The sequence below is a fragment of the Cherax quadricarinatus genome, unplaced genomic scaffold (assembly GCF_038502225.1).
Source record: "Cherax quadricarinatus isolate ZL_2023a unplaced genomic scaffold, ASM3850222v1 Contig52, whole genome shotgun sequence".
Classification (NCBI taxonomy): Eukaryota; Metazoa; Arthropoda; class Malacostraca; order Decapoda; family Parastacidae; genus Cherax; species Cherax quadricarinatus.
In genome coordinates this window covers 261,391-285,512 of record NW_027195078.1, presented here as the reverse complement: position 1 = coordinate 285,512, position 24,122 = coordinate 261,391, and the positions used below count along the sequence as shown (strand labels likewise).

The 24,122-nt window shown below is 40.3% G+C and overlaps 1 protein-coding gene across 2 annotated transcripts in view; it reads right to left on the bottom strand.

Annotated features, from left to right (window-relative positions):
• The window catches only part of LOC138851170 (rho guanine nucleotide exchange factor 7-like), a 426,257-nt gene that overhangs the window by 152,693 nt on the left and 249,442 nt on the right, over positions 1-24,122 (bottom strand). For both annotated transcript variants that reach the window (XM_070079943.1, XM_070079942.1), the window contains exon 2: positions 11,276-11,395. In XM_070079943.1, the coding sequence (XP_069936044.1) occupies positions 11,276-11,344 (69 nt within the window). In that variant the 5' untranslated portion in view covers positions 11,345-11,395. The remainder of the gene's footprint in view (positions 1-11,275; positions 11,396-24,122) is intronic.

The window sequence follows — 24,122 nt, the reverse complement described above, 5'->3', positions numbered from 1 at the left end:
CAAATCTCTCAAACCAACTTTGCTGACCTTAAAATCACAAGCATCACCACTCGTTGCAGGCATTTTCTTAATGAGATCGTCATGCAACTGCCTTGCCTTTTCACATATTATCGACTGCATAATACTATCTCCTGCTAACTGTTTTTGTGTAATCCACACCAACAATAACCTTTCCACTTCTTTGAGGGTTTGTGATCTCTGTTTTGTCAGCCTATCTACCCCTTTTGCAACAACAGCACACTATTTCCTTTCCCTTCACCACGCTCAAAGTGATAGTTGAATGGGGTTTGCCATACATCCTGGCAAGTTCTGTAACATGCACTCCGCTCTCACATTTATCAATGATTTCCTTCTTGAATTCGATCGTGTTCCTCACTTTCTTTACCAAAGGGCTGGCACTAGCTTTCTTTGAGCCCATGGTGACTTATTTAGGTGTTGCAAGCACAAAAAAAAAAATGGATTATTATGAAATGTATTGTATGAACCTGCGGGGTGATGGTCATTCGCTGGTAAACAATGGCACACTGAGTGTGAATGTTGCGGGAGATTAGCTTTGTGTTTGAGCAGTGACGGGCAGACATGTACCAAACGGTCGCCGAATCACGAGTCCAATCACGAACCGCAAAGCTAAATTTTGCCAAAAAAACTTACCAAAAGTTGGATTTCACAAAAGTCACGGCCGCCGAACAGCGGGAGTCCACTGTATTTGGAACAAGTAATGTTTTTTCATCAAAATATTGGCTCGGTGTTTGTCGTTGAACTTGGTAATAGTCATTCGTCCTGAACGTGTCTATTCGGGCCGAGCGGCCTGATACACCATTTACAGCCAGTGTGCCACTGTTTATCAGCTGGCGAGGACAATCCCACGCATTCATACAATACACTTTGTATTACAGTGGACCCCTGCATAATGATATTAATCCGTGCATGAGAGCTCATTGTTATGCGAAATTATCGTTATGAGGATGAATTTTCCCCATAAGAAATAATGGAAATCAAATTAATCCGTGCAAGACACCCCAAAGTATGAAAAAAAAAAAATTTTACCACATGAAATATTAATTTTAATACAAACTGAAAAAGGCATGCACAATTACATGACACTTACCTTTATTGAAGATCTGGTGATGATTGATGGGATGGGAGGAGGAGAGTGTCTTAATGTTTAGAAGGGGAATCCCCTTCCATTAAGATTTGAGGTGTCAAGTCCTTCTCTGGGGTTACTTCCCTTCTTCTTTTAATGCCACTAGGACCAGCTTCAGAGTCACTGGACTTCTGTCGCACAACATATTTGTCCATAGTGGCCTGTACCTCTCGTTCCTTTATGATTTCCCTAAAGTGTTTCACAACATTGTCAGTGTAATAGTCACCAGCATGGCTTGCAATAGCTGTGTGAGGGTGATTTTCATCCATAAAGGTTTGCACTTTCAGCCACATTGCACAGATTTCCTTAATCTTTGTAGTAGACAACTTCTTCAATTTCTCTCTCCCCTCCTCCGAACCAGTTTCCTTAGGTCTGGCCTCTTGCTGTTGAAGTTGATCTATCAGCTCATCAGTGGTTAGTTCTTCATTGTCCTCCTCCACCAACTCTTCCACATCATCCCCACTAACCTCCAACCCCAAGGACTTCCCCAATGCCACAATTGATTCCTCAACTGGCATACTCCTCTCAGGGTTAGCCTCAAATCCTTCAAAATCCCTTTTGTCTACACATTCTGGCCACAGTTTCTTCCAAGCAAAGTTCAAGGTCCTCTTAGTCATTCCCTCCCAAGCCTTACCTATAAGGTTTACACAATTGAGGATATTAAAGTGCTCTCTCCAAAACTCTCTTAGAGTCAGTTGAGTTTCTGAGGTCACTACAAAGCACCTTTCAAACAGAGCTTTTGTGTACAGTTTTTTGAAGTTTGCAATAACCTGCTGGTCCATGAGCTGCAGGAGAGGAGTGGTATTAGGAGGCAAAAACTTCACCTTAATGAACTTCATGTCTCCATAAAGTCGCTCTGCCACGTCTGTAGGATGACCAGGGGCATTGTCTAACACCAGGAGGCACTTAAGGTCTAATTTATTTTCAGTTAGGTAATCTTTCACATTGGGGGCAAATGCATGGTGTAACCAGTCATAGAAAAAGTCCCTAGTGACCCATGCCTTACTGTTTGCCCTCCACAGCACACACAAATTAGCCTTGAGGATATTCTTTTGTCTGAACGCTCTGGGAGTTTCTGAGTGATACACTAATAAAGGCTTTACTTTGCAATCACCAGTAGCACTGGAACACATCAACAGAGTAAGCCTTTCTTTCATAGGCTTATGTCCTGGGAGTGCCTTTTCCTCCTCAGTAATGTAGGTCCTGCTTGGCATTTTCTTCCAAAACAGGCCTGTTTCATCACAATTAAACACTTGTTCAGGTTTCAGTACTTCACTTTCTATGTACTCCTTGAATTCCTGCACATATTTTTCAGCTGCTTTGTGGTCCGAACTGGCAGCCTCACCATGCCTTATCACACTATGTATGCCACTACGCTTTTTAAATCTCTCAAACCAACCTTTGCTGGCCTTAAATTCACTCACATCATCACTAGTTGCAGGCATTTTTTTAATTAAATCCTCATGCAACTTCCTAGCCTTTTCACTTATGATCACTTGAGAGATGCTATCTCCTGCTATCTGTTTTTCATTTATCCACACCAATAAGAGTCTCTCAACATCTTCCATCACTTGCGATCTCTGTTTCGAAAACACAGTTGAACCTTTGGCAAGAAGAGCTTCCTTGATTGCCTTTTTGTTGCCCACAATAGTAGGGATGGTTGACTGGGGTTTATTATACAACCTGGCCAGCTCGGAGACACGCACTCCACTTTCATACTTATCAATGATCTCTTTCTTCATCTCTATAGTAATTCTCACCCTTATTGCTGTAGGGTTGGCACTAGAAGCTTTCTTGGGGCCCATGGTCACTTATTTTGCAGATGAAATCACCAAAAACACTGTAATAATACGAAATATTCCGATTGTATGCTTGGATGTTACCGCGGAGGCTGGCTGGTAAACAATGCCACCGGCGGAACATGTGAGGGTGGCTAAGGCCGCACATTAGACGCGTCTCGGACGAGCAGCGTTGAGCGGGTTTTTTAGCGGTATGCGAGGCAAAATATTAGCGATAAAACGTATCGGTATGCGGATTTAACGTTATGTAAGGCCAACGGTGTGCGGGGGTCCACTGTATTCCATTCTTTTTAGTGCTTGTAACTACTAAATAAGCCACTATGTGCCAATAGAAAGCTCCTAGTGCCAGCCCTTTGGTAAAGAAGGCAATAAACACGATAGAATTCAAGAAAGAACACACCTGCCAGGGTAATTTCCCACACACACCAGCAAGGGCACTTCCCCCACACACCAGTCAGGGTACCCCCCCCCACACATGATTTGATTTGAGTGGGACTTGCACATGAGTGAATAGAATTATCAAGCTTGGGTAGCATTGAAAATTAGGTTGGACAAATATTCTGCTAGTGTAAACTAAAAGGACACAAGTGGAACTAATGTGACATTTTATTTTGGCAATGTTTTGCTCTCCAGGAGCTCTGTCAAGTCATTATAAACAATACATGGACACAGAGGATATATACAGGCTTAGAGTGAGGTGTAATACCAGTGGTGGTAGTAGTAGTAGTAGTAGTGATGTAAGTTGAAGTAGTAGTAATACAATATGGTAGAACAATTAACTTGCACAAGAGTAAAAGGATAAAAACTGTTACTTGGGTAGCATAAAAATAGGTTACACAAATATTTCTATTGGAGGTTGAATTAGAGGTGGCCTGTTTCAGTGTTCATCCTCTGTAATGTGCTTGTGTAGTATTAGCAGGAGAGACTATGTGATGGCAGGGTTTACTGTTTTCAGGAGAATTCTTGCTAAGACTTCAGAGATGGTGAAGCTGCCTTTGTTTTGTTTAATTGTATCAAAAACAGTGATTAGTACTGATTCAAGACACTTGTGTCTGCTGAAATTAGTTTCTTGGATCACTAATCAGGCATCCCTGAGTTTCATGAGATGATTGGTGGAATTTCAGTGTTGTATGCAGGCAATGCTCAAGTTATCGTTCCTGCAAGCATAAATGTGTTCACTGAGGCGGGTTTTGAGGTTTCTTGCTGTTTCACCTACATAAATCCTGTTGCAGTTTCCACAGGGTCTTGTGTAAACCCGTGTGCTGACTGGTTCATGGTGTTTGGATTTTGTCCTGGTTAGATCCTTTATTGAAGTGCTGGAAGCAATGGCGACTCTAGTGTTAGCTTGTGCAAGTACTTTAGAAATGTTCAGTGCAACCTGGCTGCTGGAAAGAATTATAACTTTGTTAGGAGTGGTGTTGGTGCGTGGAGAATTAATGATGTGAAAAGCTCTTTTCCTGCAATCTTTGATGAAAAGGGAAGGAAAATGTAAACCAGTGAAGGTTTGGTGAATGTATGTACATTCCTCGTCAAGAAACTCAGGACTACAAATTCGGTATGCTCTTAGGAAAAATCCGATGATGATGCCTCTTTTGGTCTTAGTATCTTGACTGGAATATAAGTGTGTGAGATCATTTTTATTTGTAGGTTTCAGGTAAACTTGAAATCTTAGGTTATCTACTTTGTACATGAGGATGTCTAGAAAAGGTAGCCTGTCATTGCACTCTTCTTCTAGTGTAAACTGGATTGCCAGTTCAACTGTGTTGAGCCTTGCCTGAAGATTCCGTACATCAAATCAAAACATTTGGGAGTTATTATGAGGCCATCGTCCACGTAACGTAACCAAGTGACGCTTGAGGGGATGATGTTGGCGAAGTGTTCAGCCTCTAGGTGTTCCATGTACAAGTTGGCTAAGACGGCACTGATGGGGGACCCCATTCCCAGGCTGTAGGTTTGTTTGTAGAGCCTGTTATTAAAAGAAAACCAGTTGAAATTAATGCAGAGTTCAACCAGGTCAACAAAATCTCCGGGAAGTAGAGGAAGATTAAGGTCCTGATTGACTTTATGTCATAGAACCTCGATGGCTTGTGTGGTACGTACTTTAGTGAAGACGAAAGTCACGTCCAAACTGCTTAGTTTCTTGTTATGGATGGAGAGGTTTTAGATACGATTGAGAAGGTCGCCTGAATGCTTAAGATGAGCGGGGCTGATGGTCCCCAGAAGGCAGGAAAGATGTTAGGCAAGAACTCTGGCTAGTTTGTGTGGAGCACTGCCTATACCTAAAGTGATTGGTCTGAGAGGAATATTATGTTTATGGGTCTTGGGTAAACCATACATGTGTGCTGGTTTAGGGTTGCTTGGTAACAAGTACAGAAGTTTCTTCCCTTCTCTAGTGCATTTGAGTATTTGTCTAGTTTTGTATAGAAAATCTTTGGTGAGCGTCTCCCACTGTTGTGTGCCGATGGGTTCATATGTAGACTGATATTTCAAAATATCCATCATTTTGGTGTTGTAGTCACTGGTGTTGAGTATGATAACTCCGCCTTGTTTGTAAGTGTTTTCTCTTTATTTAGTACACAATAACTGCACAAACACTGTTGTCACTACACTGTTTACAAAAAATGGTTTACACAAATGAACGATATAAAATGTTGTTTATTACTATTTTTCTATATTTTATATACACATATACAGTCACAGAATGAGTATCTCTGCAGTGTTGTGGGCATTTTTTTGTATGTGCACAGACATAACACCTCTTCTGAGCCTTTTTCTTGAAAGCAGTAGCAGGCAGTTGTATTAGGAAGTGATCACCATGCTTCAGATGAGAAGGTAGTTGTTGATAATTTTGTGGGTGGTTTTCTATTGCAGGTGCTGTTCCTTGGTACTTGAATACTACAGTAGTCCCCCGCTTTTCGTAGTTCCCGGCAATCGTAAACTTCGCCAATCATAGAGGTATTTTCGTATAAACATGGACTCGCTTTTCATAGGTTGACTCGCGAGTCGTAGTTCGTCCGGGACGCGTACCCACGGCGTGAGCCAGGGCGGCAGCCAGTCTGGCATTGTTTACCAGTGAGCGAAGGTCCCCTCACGTGCTCCAGCGAAATATGTCATAATATTCCATTTATTTTAGTGCTTGCAAGTACTAAATAAGCTACCATGGCTCCAAAGAAAGCTCCTAGTGCCAAGCCTGTGGTAAAGAAGGTGAGAAATATGACTGAATTTAAGAAAACCATCATTGAACAATATGAAAGTGGTACAAGTGTGGCCGAACTGTCCAGGATGTATAAGAAACCCTACACAACCTTATGTTCCATAGTGGCCAAGAAAAATGAAATAAAGGATGCTGTTGTTGCAAAGGGAGTAACTATGCTGATAAAAATGAGATCACCAGTACTGGAAGAGGTTGAGAAGTTATTATTGGTGTGGATAAACGAGAAACAATTAGAAGGAGATACTCTTATGACTTCGTTTATTTGTGAAAAGGCTAGGCAGTTGCATGAAGATTTGGTAAAGAAATTGCCTGCAAATAGTGGTGAAGTGAGTGAATTTAAGGCCAGCAAAGGCTGGTTTGAGAGATTTAAGAACCATACTGGCATACACAGTGTGGTAAGGCATGGTGAGGCTGCCAGTTCGGACCACAAGGCGGCTGAAAAATATGTGCATGAATTCCAGGAGTACATAGAGGCTGAAGGACTGAAACCTGAACAAGTGTTCAATTGTGACGAAACAGGCCTCTTTTGGAAGAAAATGCCAAAGAGGACCTTCATTACACAAGAGGAAAAGACAATGCCAGGACACAAGCCTATGAAAGACAGGCTGACGCTAATGTTCTGTGCTAATGCTAGTGGGGATTTCAAAGTGAAGCCATTACTGGTGTACCATTCTGAAAATCCCAGAGTGTTCAGGAAAAACAATGTTATGAAGAGTAAATTGTGTGTGTTTTGGAAATCTAATAGTAAGGCATGGGTCACGAGGGAAATTTTCGTCAAGTGGTTCAATGAAGTGTTTGGCCCTAGTGTGAAGGAGTATCTCCTGGAAAAGAAATTGGATCTCAAGTGCGTGCTAGTAATGGACAATGCACCTGCTCATCCTCCAAACTTGGATGACCTAATTTTCCAGGAGTTTGGGTTCATCGCAGTAAAGTTCTTGCCCCCGAATACCACTCCTCTCCTCCAACCATGGACCAGCAGGTTATTGCAAACTTTAAAAAACTCTACACAAAAGCAATGTTTCACAGGTGCTTGACTGTGACCACAGACACTCACTTGACCCTAAGGGAATTTTGGAGAGAACACTTCAGCATCCTCCACTGCACAACCCTTATAGGTATGGCTTGGGAGGGAGTGACTACCAGGACTTTGAACTCTGCCTGGAGAAAATTGTGACCAGATTGTGTCAACAAGAGGGATTTTGAAGAATTTGGGACTGACCCTAATGAGCCTATGTCTGTTGTAAAATCAATTGTGGCACTGGGGAGTTCCATGGGGTTGGATGTGAGTTTGGAGGATGTGGAAGAATTGGTGGAAGACCACAATGAAGAGCTCACCACTGAGGAGCTGCAAGAGCTTCAGCAGGAAGAGCAACACATCGCAGCTCAGAATCTTGCTGCAGAGGAGGAGGAAGAGAGATGGAAGAAGGTGCCTTCTTCAGAAATTAAAGAGATTTTTACTATGTGGGGTAAGATGGAAAGCTTTATGGAGAAACATCACCCTAACAAGGTTGTTGCAAGCCAGGTTGGCAACATGTACAGTGACAAAGTCTTGGGCCATTTTAGGCAAGTGTTAAAGAGATGCCAGAAACAGAGCTCTCTCCACAGTTATTTTGTGAGACAGGACTCCAGTGACTCTCAAGGTGGTCCTAGTGGCATTAAGAAACAGAGAAGACAAGCAACCCCAGAAAAGCAATTGGTACCTGAGGTGTTGATGGAAGGGGATTCCCCTTCCAAACTATAAACAATCCACTCTCTCTCCTCCTCCAGTCTCCCATACACTAAGAAGAATCTCCAATAAAGGTAAGTGTTATGCTGTTAATGTTTCATCATTTCCCATTGTATTGTTTATGTACTACATGCATATTTCATGTTAAAAAAATTTTTGTTTTAATACTTCTGGGTGTCAGGAACGGATTAATTGTATTTATATTATTTCTTATGGGGAAAATTGATTCGTAAATCGTAAATTTTGTTTATAGTAACGGCTCCAAGAACGGATTAATTACGAACAACGAGGGACCACTGTATTTGTCTGATGACAGACAAACAAAATTCGCCATATGGTTATTTGTTTCTGGTCCTCATCTTATACATATTATTAGCATTGAGCATGGAAATGTCCAGAAGATGGAAAAAGAGCTTTATGTACCACTTATAACTCTTGTAAACACAATCAGCAAACCCAATCTGCATGTCACATTTGTCCACTGAACACATACTGAAGGTGTAATCAATCACAGCTGCAGGTTTTAGAGTGGGTTCATTGATCTCTCTATTCTGCCTGCCAGTGTTTGTCATTTTGTTAGGGTGAACCGGCGACAACAGTGTGACATCTCGTTTGTCATGCCACCGAAATGCCATGATGTCATTGGCAGCAAACGCCTGCACCACACCTCTATGAGTGCCAGCGTCAAACCTGGGCATATGCTTACGATTTGCACGCACTGTGCCACACACATCTGTCATGTTCACTCGCAAAAAATCACTGAGCGAGGGGCTTGTGTACCAGTTATCAGTATATAATATATGCCCCTTAGCACATATTATATACTGCAAAATACCAACAGCTTTCTGGTATTTTGCAATGTATAACTTCCAGTGTACACAATAATATCCAATAGAAGACCACTGTAGCAGTCACAAAGCACAAATAACTTTATACCAAAGCATTTCCTCTTGCTTGGTATATACTGCTTGAAATAGAGTCTTCCTTTGAACAGAATCAAAGACTCATCAATAACAAGCTTCCTGAAGAAATAAAAATACATACTGAATTTCTCTTTCAGATACACAAACACATTCCTAATCTTATATAACCTGTTGTTTCTGTCAGGCCTGGTTTTGTCTGAGAAGTGTAGCATATGTAATAGTAGCACAAATCGATTCATTTGCATTATATCACTGAATCCTGGGGTTGCAATTAGACGGTCTGTTGACCAGTATGATTTGACACTGTGCTTATACACATGTAGCATAAGCATTATTGTGGCAAAGAAAAGATTCATCTCAGCCACAGTTGTCTCCTTCCACTGGTGTAGGCGTGATTTTGGTGAAAGTATTGTGTTTGCCATGGTGTAATCGAAGTATGTGTTGCTTTCCCTAACACCAACACCATCATCAACACCAACACCATCATCAATACCAACACCATCATCAACACCAACACCATCAACACCAACACCCTAACAATACCAACACCATCATCAACACCAACACCATCATCAACACCAATGCCATCAACACCAACACAATCATCAACACCAACACCATCATCAACACCAACACCAACACAATCAACACCATCATCAATACCAACACAATCATCAACACCAACACCATCATCACCAACACCATCATCAATACCAACACCATCAACACGAATACCATCAACACCAACATAATCATCAACACCATCCTCAACATGAATACCATCAACACCAACACAATCATCAACACCAACACCATCATCAACAACACAATCATCAACACCAACATCATCATCAACACTAACACCATCATCAATACCAACACAATCAACACCAACACAATCATCAACACCAACACAATCATCAACAACACAATCATCAACACCAACACCATCATCAATACCAACACCATCATCAACACCAACACCATCATCAACACCAACACAATCATCAACACCAACACCATCATCAACACCAACACAATCATCAACACCAACACCATCATCAACACCAACACAATCATCAACACCAATGCCATCATCAACACCAACACAATCATCAACACCAACACCATCATCAACACCAACACAATCATCAACACCAACACCATCATCAACACCAACACCATCATCAACACCAACACAATCATCAACACCAATGCCATCATCAACACCAACACAATCATCAACACCAATGCCATCATCAACACCAACACCATCATCAATACCAACACCATCATCAACACCAACACCATCATCAACACCAACACCATCATCAACACCAACACCATCATCAACACCAACACAATCATCAACACCAACACTATCATCAATACCAACACAATCATCAGCACCAACACCAATACCATCACCAACACCATCATCAATACCAACACAATCATCAACACCAGGAGCATCACGAAAAACAATAATTATCTTTAACATCAAGAGAACACCATAAAACATTGTTAATATAAAAAAATAATTATCTTATCACCATCAATGTTAACACCATCAGCATTACCACCACCAGCATCATCAACACCACCATTGTGAATATCAACAATATCAATTATCAATGGTAGGTAAGACACATAGGCAACAGTTAGGCAACTTTATTCCGAAACGTTTCGCCTACGCAGTAGGCTTCTTCAGTCGAATACAGAAAATAGGCAGGAACAGTAGAGATGTGAAGACGATGTAATTGGTCCATCATCCTTGAAGTTGTAGATTTGAGGTTGTCAGTCCCTCAGCCTGGAGAAGTCCAGTTCCATAGTCAGGAACTATCTGAAGATCAAGCGACAGTGCGGAGACTTAAATACTGTTGGAAGGAGAGGTGCAGAGTGGTAGTAGTGAGAATGCAGCCACTGAGAGGTCAAGTCCCTCTCAGATCAAACAATTCTCACTTGAAAAAGTTGTCCAAGGTGTTTTCTGTACCAAGATGCCATTGTGTTGCAGTGTCTGACAGGGTGTAAACCAATTACATGGTCTTCACATCTCTACTGTTCCTGCCTATTTTCTGTATCCGACTGAAGAAGCTTACTGTGTAGGCGAAACGTTTCGGAATAAAGTTGCCTAACTGTTGTCATGTGTCTTACCTACCAACCTGTCGGTATTGTATACCATTTTGATATTCATCAATTATCAATCCAACTCCAACACCATCATCAGTGCCACCATCACCACTACCATCAACCCAATGCCATCAATAACATCAGTTTTATTCAACATCAACTCTAGCATGAGCCCATCATCATCAACTACCCAGCAACCATCATAAACGGATAAAATAATAAGTATGACAAAAATATCCACCACCATAACTGAAAGTAGTGGTTCTGCACAGTTAATGTAATGTTCGTGTAGTGTGTATATTACTTGGCTAAGATTACACATCCTTCTTGGAACTTTACCTCATCATTATTTTTACCCTTGAAGGAGTAGAGTGCTTCAACCAACAAAACTCCATTGTCAACCGCCATCACTTGTCTCCGGGCGGAACACAGCTGCACTCCACTCGTCACATTCACTTTCTGGAAAAAAAAAAAAAGATGCTTGGTTGGTTAATGAGGTTTAAAACCTATTGACTATACAAGGGTCATTAAGCTGCATGTCACTTTTTTGCCACCAAACAAGAGTACAGGCATACCTCATTAACATAGTGCTCACTTTAGAGCACTTCACTAATATGGCACTTTTCAATTATATTCATGTTCATTATTTTCTGCACTTGCCTTGCTCTTAAGATGGTTTTTGGCAATTGTGGAAAAAATTATTTATTATTTTTACTTTTGCATCTTTTTTTTTTAGGCCTAGTGTTATTGTGCACTTAACAAATCATGGTGTAAACATCTTTTTTAGGCTTTTATATGCACTGGCAAGAGAAAAAAAAAAAAAGGCTGTTATTCACTTTATGGTGATTTTCAGTTTACATTGAGAAACTGGAACCTAACTCACTTTATTGGTGAGGTATGCCTTTACCTTAATCCCTAAACTAGAGGTCACAGTAAACTCTCAGTTTATACATACTGAGGGATATACACCTCTCAGCATATACATGCTGAGGGAAATGCACCTCACAGTATATACATGCTGAGGGAAATACACATCTCAGTATATACATGTTGAGGGAAATACACATCTCAGTATATACATGCTGAGGGAAATACAACTCTCAGTATATACATGATGAGGAAAATACACCTCCCAGTATATACATGCTAAGGAAAATACACCTCCCAGAAAATACATCTGAGGGAAATACACCTCAGCATTTACATGCTGAGGGAAATACACCTCTCAGTATATACATGCTGAGGGAAATACACCTCTCACTATATACATGCTGAGAGATATACACCTCCCGTACAGGTCCGCCATCACAAATCCGGCAATCAGTTATTCAGTTCCTTCAGTTATTCGGGACTAATTTTGGCTAGAATAATTTCAAATTTCCAGGGTCACCACACCAACCTGCTGCTACTGTTTGGTGGTGCTACTTGCTGCATAAGTCACTCCAATTTCTTTTTCTCCATTTATTGTTATAACCTGCTTACTTTTAGCCCTAGCCATGGTTCCAATGAATAAAAGAAATACTTCTCATTATGTAAAGCACCTACATAGTACATTGTCCATTAAAGATAAGGTGGCTTTGAAGCCACTGTTGGTTGTCCTGAGCTCAGTCTCATGAAGCAGGAGAATATGCTTTATTATATATTTATATATTATCAAACTTGCCGATTCCCACCAAGGCAGGGTGGCCCGAAAAAGAAAAACTTTCACCATCATTCACTCCATCACTGTCTTGCCAGAAGGGTGCTTTACACTACAGTTTTTAAACTGCAACATTAACACCCCTCCTTCAGAGTGCAGGCACTGTACTTCCCATCTCCAGGACTCAAGTCCGGCCTGCCGGTTTCCCTGAACCCCTTCATAAATGTTACTTTGCTCACACTCCAACAGCACGTCAAGTATTAAAAACCATTCGTCTCCATTCACTCCTATCAAACACGCTCACGCACGCCTGCTGGAAGTCCAAGCCCCTCGCACACAAAACCTCCTTTACCCCCTCCCTCCAACCTTTCCTAGGCTGACCCCTACCCCGCCTTCCTTCCACTACAGACTGATACACTCTTGAAGTCATTCTGTTTCGCTCCATTCTCTCTACATGTCCGAACCACCTCAACAACCCTTCCTCAGCCCTCTGGACAACAGTTTTGGTAATCCCGCACCTCCTCCTAACTTCCAAACTACGAATTCTCTGCATTATATTCACACCACACATTGCCCTCAGACATGACATCTCCACTACCTCCAGCCTTCTCCTCGCTGCAACATTCATCACCCACGCTTCACACCCATATAAGAGCGTTGGTAAAACTATACTCTCATACATTCCCCTCTTTGCCTCCAAGGACAAAGTTCTTTGTCTCCACAGACTCCTAAGTGCACCACTCACCCTTTTCCCCTCATCAATTCTATGATTCACCTCATCCTTCATAGACCCATCCGCTGACACGTCCACTCCCAAATATCTGAATACATTCACCTCCTCCATACTCTCTCCCTCCAATCTGATATCCAATCTTTCATTACCTAATCTTTTTGTTATCCTCATAACCTTACTCTTTCCTATATTCACTTTTAATTTTCTTCTTTTGCACACCCTACCAAATTCATTATTACGCTAATATCAACACTACAGCATATTTGCCTATCACAACTGATCTAATATGACATAATAAACAATATAAATAACAAAAAACATGTTAAATACTCCAGAATAAATAATATTTGGCATAACACCGAGCAGTTCGATAAAGGTATGAAGAGGATATGGTATACAAATACCATTCTCCTATCCCTGTCTTGGGGACTTACATTAGAGAAAACGGAGTACAGCACAGGGCTGTGATATATAATCGTACTGCACCATAAACCTGAAACAAAAAAGTTATTTTCTCTATATAGATTATCACCCATAGCAGCATATGTGTAGAGAACCTAGGATAACCCAAAAAAAGTCAACGTGGCTTATTTCTAGTACCTGGCTTGGGTTAGCCATATATGATTTTTGGTAAATATTCAATTCCCAGCCAGGGTAGAAACATTAGGCGTGTTTCTTTACACCTGTTGTCTATGTTTACCCATCAGTAAATGGGTACCTGGGTGTTAGCCGACTAGTGTGGGTGTTATCCTGGGACACTGACCTAATTTTCTTGAAATACTCTGCATAACAAGCGGCTTTCTATATAGTAGTATGTCACTGATGTCAGCTAGGCCTGTATATCTTGTACATGTACGTGTAGTAAATAAATATATTATTATTATTATTATTATATTATTTTCTCAGTTGTTTGTTGGGTTATCTTACTGAAACTTGGGGAATGTATGATGTAAAGATACTTCTTAACGTACACCAAAAACGAAAGAAATCAGACCATAAATAGCGGAGTTCACTACTCAGCCATTAGCGGCTGCTTAGCGGTATATTTTTGTATGGTTTTTATGGATATATTCTCTGTCGAGGAGGACGCCTATTGAGTATCTTTGTTTTATCAGTAGAGATTATCAACCCTAGGTCCTGACACAAGGCTAGTACATGATTAAGAATGTCTTGGGTGTTGGAGAATCCAGTGGTGTGAATCATTATATCATCATTAATGAACCAAGAAAATGTTATTTTATCAAATCAAATCAAATCAAAGTTTATTCTCTATAAGGATTACAATGCAGGGTTTACAGATTTTGGTTATTGTGTGGTTTACATGTAATAAAATACTAATTACAGAGGGGCCACTAGAACACCTAGCAAGGCTAGCCATTTCAGGCAAACTTTGATTAATTCTTAACCCTAAATTATTACAAATTGTGGAGTAAGTTGACTAAGTACTAAGTGACTAAAAAAAAAACTACCTTAGCTCATTATTTTACATTTGTTAAATAATTCAGGTGCTATTTTTTAGCTTAAGACTATTTACTTTGTTTTATACTTAATTCTAACTATAGAATCACTACAAATCTTATGATTACAAGCATTGATCCTGATACCAACCTCTTATATAATGACTTAAATGAATCAAACAGTTACTGTAATTACTACACTGCAGAACAATCAAAGGCACTTCTCAGTGCCAACAACAACATAACTATCTTTAATTACAATATCAGATCTTTAAGCAAGCATTACGATGACCTCATAGCATTACTAAATTCCTTACATGCCAATATGTCCATCATTACACTAACTGAAACCTGGCTAAAGCCTGATACTACAGATGTCTATGCCATTCCTGGTTACACAGCCATACACAACTGTAGGCCAGACCAACAAGGGGGTGGCACAGCCATATACTACTCAGACCAACTAGAATGTATCACTAATACTTGCACAAGGGATGAACATGGGGAATATATAATAGCCAACTTCAAATCCAAATACCTACAAAAACCTCTCACATTGATAAACATCTACAGAGTTCCACAGTCAAACATTAGCCAATTTAGTCAAAACCTAGGAAGTATGATAACTGATGCACGCATGAACAAAGATCACTTACTACTCACAGGTGACTTCAATATAAATCTCCTGCAAGACCAGGACCCACACGTTACTGAATTCACAAACACAATGAGTAACTGTATGTTGCTACCAACAGTAACAAAACCTACAAGAGTTACAGAGACTAGTGTTTCCCTACTTGACCACATCTGGACCAACACCATATCCCCTTTAAAATCAGGCATAATTACAGATAATACCACAGACCACTACCCTACTTTCCTCATAACAACTCTTGGTAAAATACCCCAAGACACTACTAAAGTCACCTTCAGACTTCACAATGAGGCAGCCATTAATAACTTCACAACAGCAGTAGCAAACATTGACTGGCACACTGAGCTAGAAATCTATACAGATATTGACGAATGTACTAATAATTTTCTAAAAAAGACCCAATACCTCTATAACAAGCACTGCCCTAAAAAAACTAAACAGATGACAGCTAAGAGACAGAGCAGTCCCTGGCTAACACCCAGCATTCTCAAATCCATAAATACAAAACACCAATATGAAAAACAGTACAGAATGGGTCACATAACCAGAGACCAAACAAAACGTTACTCGTCAATCCTAACCAGCCTGATAAGAAGGGCAAAAAAATTGTATTATGAGAACAGATTATCCAACTTACGAGGTGATATAAAAAAGACCTGGAAAACCCTATCAGAAATTCTGGGAACAAAAAAGATATCACGAAATAGCGAAATAAAATTAGCAAAATCAGATGAACCCCAACTCCCACCAACAGAAACAGCAAACAGACTCAATGATTTCTTCTCCACTATAGGACAAAACCTTGCCAATAAAATCCCAAGCTCAGATACCCCACCAAATGACCACCTCACCGGCAACTACCCGAACACACTGTTCCTAGCTCCGACTAACCCATACGAAGTCTCCCTTATTATCAACGCATTAAAAAACAAGGCAGGGGATTTAAATACCTTACCACCCTTTATATACAAAAAAGTGTCACAAGTGCTATCACCAATCATTGCAACACTCTTTAACAAATCCATTGAATCCTCCACCTTCCCTACAGTACTCAAAATAGCAAGGGTCAACCCGATCCACAAAGGAGGAGACCAAACAGAGTTGAATAACTATAGGCCAATATCCAACTTACACCCTCTCTCAAAAATCTTCGAAAAATTAATTCATAAACGAATCTACTCCTACCTTATCTCCCAAAACATACTCAACCCCTGCCAATTTGGATTCAGGCCTAATAAAAATACTAATGATGCTATTATACACATGCTAGAACATATATACACTGCAATAGAGAAAAAAGAAGTCCCACTGGGGATCTTCATTGACTTACGTAAAGCTTTTGATACAGTTGACCATGACTTGCTCCACGTAAAATTGTCACACTATGGTATAAGAGGGCACTCCCTCAACTACCTCAAGTCATACCTCAGCAACAGAAGCCAATATGTGTACGCAAATGGGGCAAACTCTTCCGCACAACCAATTACAGTTGGTGTCCCACAGGGAAGTGTCCTTGGCCCTCTTCTCTTTCTCCTATACATAAATGACCTACCAAATGCTTCGCAATTACTCAAACCCACACTATTTGCAGATGACACTACATACATCATCTCCCACCCGAGCCCAGTCACGCTAGCCAATACTGTAAATACCGAATTACAGAAAATATCTACCTGGATGAGGACTAACAAACTTACACTAAACATTGACAAAACCTACTTCATTCAGTTTGGTAACAGAGCTACAGATGTCCCTCTTAACATAATGATAAACGGATCACCTATCACAAAGCTAACAGAGGGAAAATTCTTAGGAATCCACCTTGACAATAGACTCAAATTTCATACACATATACAACAAATTTCTAAGAAAATTTCCAAGACTGTAGGCATACTATCGAAGATACGGTACTATGCTCCACAGTCAGCCCTCCTGGCCCTATATCACTCTCTTATTTACCCCTATCTCACCTATGGAATTTGTGCATGGGGCTCAACAACAATTAACCATCTCAGACCACTAATTACCCAACAAAAGGCTGCAGTTAGAATGATAACAAATTCTCACTACAGGCAGCACACTCCACCAATATTCAATACACTAAACCTACTCACCATACAAAACATCCATACTTATTACTGCACCTATTACATACATAGAACACTTAACTCTGATATTAACCCTCCCCTCAAACATCTCCTTGCCAACCTCAACAGAACACATGACCATAACACAAGGCACAGATCACTCTTTGATGTTCCTCGTGTCCATCTCACACTATGCAAAAACTCAATGCACATAAAAGGCCCTAAAATCTGGAATTCATTACCTGTAAATATAAAAGAAACACTACCTGTTTATAAATTCAAGTCTCTTCTCAAAGATCACTTACTCACCCACAACCAAATAAATACTGAATAACTGAACCTGATAAATTGTATATCTTAAATGTTTCTCACAATTATATCCCATAAATGTTAAACCTAAAACCCAATCTAACTTTATTATTTTTTAAATACACTACCTAACAGAATACTCCATACGACTGAATGTACAACAATGCATGCAACCATGACCTGTCTTTGTAATACTCACTTGTGCTTTATAGTAATCTGTTTACATTAATGTTTTATCACTGATTTCATCATTGCTTAGTTAATCTTAAGTTAATTTTAAGCCAGCCCGTAATGCTATGCATAGTATAAGTGGCTTTGGCATGCTGCTCTTATCTGTATTTTTTTGTACCTCTGTATGTGTGGTCAAATTGTTAATAAATAAATAAATAAATAAATAAATAAATAAATAAATAAATAAGTTGACTAAGTACTAAGTGACTAAATACTAGTTTGTGAGTTTAGCAATGTGAATGCTTTTGTTTTGGCACAATACATAGTGCCAGGAATGTCTACATTGTTTATTCTGAACCCTATTTTGAAATTGGCGCCTGTTGAAATTTGTGTGAAATCGGCCAAATTGCCTATTTCTGACCACTTTATTGGGTAGTTGAAATAAGTGAATGGGCGGTTTCTTGTACTCAGTTTACAGACTAGAAGTACGTAAATAAGTTTATTCAGGTATACACAAATGCAGTTACATAGATTATCATACATAGCGGTGTATGTATAGAGAACCTAGGATAACCCAGAAAAGTCAGACAAAGTGACTTATTTCCAGTACCTGGCTTGGGCTTGCCATATATGATTTTTGGTAAATATTTTTTTTTCTCGGTTGTTTGTTGGGCTATCTCATTGAAACTTGGGCAATGTATGATGGAAAGATGCTTCTTAACGTACAACAAAAATAAAAAAGGCGGATGATAAATAAGGGAGTTCACTTCTCAGCCATTAGCCGCCTCTTTGCAGTATATTTTCGTATGGTTTTCATGGTTGTATTCTCATTTTTTGGACTCATTTAATAGAACCGAAGATATATTACAGAAATAGACATGATTTTGATTGTTTTCATGACGAAAAGTGGGGATCCTCTCCCAGATACGACATTACGTGCCACAAACTGCCCTTCTCACACTATACCATTCACTCATTTATCCATACCTCACCTATGGTATTTGTGCTTGGGGATCAACTGCAGCAACATATCTAAAGCCAATAATAACCCAACAAAAAGCCACAGTAAGAATAATCACTAAATCCCATCCCTGGCAACACACCCCCCCACTCTTCATAGATCTAAACTTACTCCCTGTTCAGAACATCCACACTTACTACTGTGCAATCTACATCTACAGGACCTTAAATTCCAATATTAACCTTGACTTAAAATGCTTTCTTGATAGTTGTGACAGGACCCACAGGCATAACACCAGACACAAACATCTCTATGACATTCCCCATGACCGACTAAACCTTTACAAAAATTCAATGTGTGTCAAAGGGCCTAAAATCTGGAACACCCTACCTGAAAACTCTAGAACTGCAGACACATTCATCACTTTCAAAACTACAGTTAGAAAACATCTTATCTCCCTGATACACCCCATCAACTAACTACATGTAAACCACCTGGTGGTTCACACTTACACTCACTCACCAATGACTATAAACACAGAAATACAAATCTTAATCTTAAAATAATGAATCCTAACTAGTCATAAGTTTGCCAATGATACTCCAATATAGACACTATGTATTGTGCCAAAACAAAAGCATTCACATTGCTAAACTCACAAACTATAATGTAGTCACTTAGCCTTAATACCATAATCTGTAATAATTTAAAGTTTAGAATTAATCTAAGTCTGCCCGAAATGCCTAGTCATGCTAGGTGTCCTAGTGGCCCCCTCTGTAATTAGTATTTTAAAACATCTAAACCACACAATATTCAAAATCTGTAAACCCCGCATTGTAATCCTTATAGAGAATAAACTTGATTGACTGACTGATTGATTGAAACTGAGCTCAAAGCAGCGGAAATGTTCGATTTTTGCCGATGTTCAATGAACTTTGTATAAGTCAAGTTGGTTAATTTTATTAAGTGTATTCTAACGTAATCACTCTGTAATCCGGCAAACTCAGTAATCCGGCACACTACAGGTCCCAATGATGCCGGATTTGTGATGGAGGACCTGTATATACATGCTGAGGGAAATACACCTCTCAGTACATACATGCTGAGGGATATACACCTCCCAGTATATACAGTGTACCCTCAACCAACGTCTAACGCTAACGTTAAATCCAACCAGCGATACATTTTAACTCAAAAATTTTGCCTCGACTAGCGCTAAAAAACCCGACCAACGCTATTCGTTCCGTTCTAGACGCGTCCACTTTCGCCTGAGCATGCCTCACTTTTCCCTGTAAGCCGTGTTGGCAACCTGTACACTGACAATGTTGTGAAACACTTTAGAAATGTCATAAAGGAACGGGAGGTACAGGCCTCCATGGACAGATATGTTGTGTGACAGAGGTCCAGTGACTCTCAAGCTGGTCCTAGTGGCATTAAAAGAAGAAGGGAAGTAATCCCGGAAAAGGACTTGCCACCTCAAGTCCTAATGGAAGGGGATTCCCCTTCTAAACACTAAGACCATCAACACTCTCCCCTCTTCCCATCCCATCAATCATCACCAGATCTTCAATAAAGGTAAGTGTCATGTAACTGTGCATGTCTTCTTCAGTTTGTGTTTATTAAAATTAATATTTCATGTGGTAAAAACAATTTTTTTTCATACTTTGGGGTGTCCTGCATAGATTAATTTGATTTCCATTATTTCTTATGGGGAAAATTAACTTGACTAACGATAATTTTGACTAACGATGAGCTCTCAGGAACGGATTAATAGCGCTAGTCGAGAGTCCACTGTACATGCTGAGGGAAATACACCTCTCAGGATATACATGCTGAGGGATATACACAGATACACTTCTCGGTATATATGGTAGACTGTCGTTTAACACAGTTTTGTCTGGCATATTTTGGTTATAGCACTACTGAAGAATTGCTGCCTTGTTGTGGGTCTGTGGGGGAGATCTCCCACCATCCCCTACAACTCCCATCCCAGCCTTCATGAATAAGTGTCCAGTACGAATGCTTCCTAGGAGCTAGCTGTGTCTGTGAATTGTGTTTTGATTTTTTAATTACCATATCTTGTATCTGTCAAGTAATCATGGCACCCAGTAGGCATACCAGTGTTACTGAAAGTAGCAAGAAAAGGTATAAGCATTCAAGTCTTATCGTTAACGAAGAAAATATATAAATTAGACAGGAGATAGCCCATGAGTTGGTAATGAAGTGTCAGTCTGTGCAATTAAAAAGAATAATATAAATATGTGTGATGAATAACTGACTGACTAACTTACTTGACTGACTGACTGACTGACTGACTTGCCTGACTGGCTTACTTGACTGACTTACTTGACTGATTTATTTGACTGACTTACTGACTTACTTGACTGACTGGCTTACTTGACTGACTGACTTACCTGACTGACTGACTTGACTGATAGTTTTGACTGACTTGACTGACTGACTTGCTTGCTGACGTGTTTTGAAACGGGATCTAGCCCAGCTGATGATGCTTTACTGTCAGCTGTATAATGTACTGTAGGGTAAAAGAGCCCAGAGATCCATTACAGAATTTATGCCCACTCCAATACAACCATCGACTTCAGTACCAGTACCTCTACCTCTACCATCCACTTCTGCTGACAACCAACAACCATCCACCTCAGTCCAGTAGGGCCACACCATGCATATCCACTCTTTTCACAATCATCCACGAACACCATTACCCACAATTTAAGGTAAGAAATACTATTATTTCTATTGCATTTGTAGTCTTAAGCAGTAATATATCATGACAATGAACTACAATTACATATTCACTTCTATTTTTGTAAGATCTGTTGGTCCAAAAAAAAACTGTTTGGCTTTTTGGGAGCTCACAGAAATGTAACCCAATTTTTCTCACAAGTTCTTCAGTTTGTCTAACATGGTTTTAACTAAGACGGCGTTTTCAGGAATGTAACTACCGTGTTAACCCTTAAACTGTTCAAACGTAGATCTACGTACACGTGCACAGCGCTCCGATCTTGATTTTCCCATTTGAAAGCATGTAAAAAAACGTAGATCTATGTTCGGAGCCCCCCCACACATGGACGTAGCTCTACATTTGGACAGTTCATGGGTTACACGACTGTCTACTGTATATCAGTATACAGTGGACCCTCGAGTTTCGACAGCATCGACTTTCGTGAAATTCGACTTTCGGCAAAATTTGGCCTCGAGTTTCGTGATTAGACTCATGATTCGGCGACCGTCCGGTACCCGTCCGCCCATCACCGCGCACACAAAGCCAGTCTCCCACGCCATTCACGCTCAGTGTGTCATTGTTTACCAACACGTGACCATCACCCCGCGGGTTCATACGTAATAATCCATTGTTTATTGTGATTGCAACTGCTAAATAAGTCACCATGGGCCCAAGGAAAGCTAGTGCAAGCCCTTTGGTAAAGAAAGCAAAGAACATGATCCAGAGGGATTTTGAAGGGTGTGAGGCAGACCCTGACCCTGCTGACCCTCTGCCTGTTGTGGAAAGTGTTGTGGCATTGGGCAAGTCCATGGGGTTGGAGGTGAGTGACAGGGATGTGGAAGAGTTGGTGGAGGACCACAGGGAAGAGCTAACCACTGACGAACTGCAAGAGCTTCAACTGGAACAGCATCAGACCACAACTGAGGAACTTGCTTCAGAGGAGGAGGAAAAGAGAGTGTAAAGTGGAATGAGTTGCAAAGTTTTGTTGAAAAGTATCACCCTGACCAAGCTGAAACAAGCCATATCTGCAACATGTTCAGTGACAAAACCTTGTCCCACTTCAGGCAAATCATAAAGAAATGCCAGCAACAGACCTCTCTGGACAGATATTTTGTGCGACAAGGGTCCAGTGACTGAAGTTGTTCCCAGTGGCATTAAAAGAAGAAGGGAAGTAACCCCAGAAAAGGACTTGCTACCTGAAGTCCTAATGGAAGGAGATCCTCCTTCCAAATAATAGTGTACACCTTCCTCCTATCCCCTCCTCCCATCTTCCATCCACCCAGAAGTCTTCAGTATAGGTAAGTGTAATGTTATTATTATTTTTTATATGCATGTACTTGATTCCTGATTGTTTTCAGTATGTAAATCTTTATTTAATTTGAAAAAAAAAAAATACTTTATTTTAATATTTTTGGGTGTTTGGAACGGATTAATTTTATTTCCATTATTTCTTATGGGGAAAATGGTTTCGAGTTTCGTGAATTTCGACTTTCGTCAGGCTCTCTGGAACGGATTAATCACAAAACTCGGGAGTCCACTGTATATTTTTTTTTTGCTGCCAGGAGCAAGGAGCTAGTAACCCCTTCTCCCGTATAAATTACTAAATTTAAGAAGAGAAACTTTCGCTTCTCTTTTTGGGCTACCATGCCTTGGTGCGATACGGCCGGTTTGTTGAAATATATATATATATATATATTTTTTTTTGCATGTTAAGCAAATTCAAACTTCTGAATAAGATGGGGGTTTTGCCTGCAGCCTAAATAATTACATAAGACCTGATTTTTGCTAAGTAACTACAGGTTTCAGGTGATTAGCTGTTGCTGATCCCCATGCATAGACCTCACAGGTGAGGCATAGATACATTAGCTGTTGTTGACCTCCATGCACAGACAACACAGGTGAGGCAAGCATACATTAGCTGTTGTTTTCCCCCATGTATAGACACCACAGGTGAGGCATGGATACATTAGCTGTTCTTGATCCCCATGCATAGACACCACAGGTGAGGCATGGATACATTAGCTGTTGTTGATCCCCATGCATAGACACCATAGGTGAGGCATGGATACATTAGCTGTTGTTGATCACCATGCATAGACATCACAGGTGAGGCATGGATGCATTAGCTGCTATTGATCCCCATGCATAGACACCACAGGTGAGGCATGGATACACTAGCTGTTGTTGATCCCCATGCATAGACACCACAGGTGAGGCATGGATACATTAGCTGTTGTTGATCCCCATACATAGACACCACAGGTGAGGCATGATACATTACCTGTTGTTGATCCCCATGCATAGACACCACAGGCGAGGCACGGATACATTAGAGAGTAATGGAAAGTGAGCAGGGACGTACGAGAAACATATTAGCATATATCTAAGACAATGCCCACTGTACTGGGTAATTTTTTTTAGAAATGTTGTG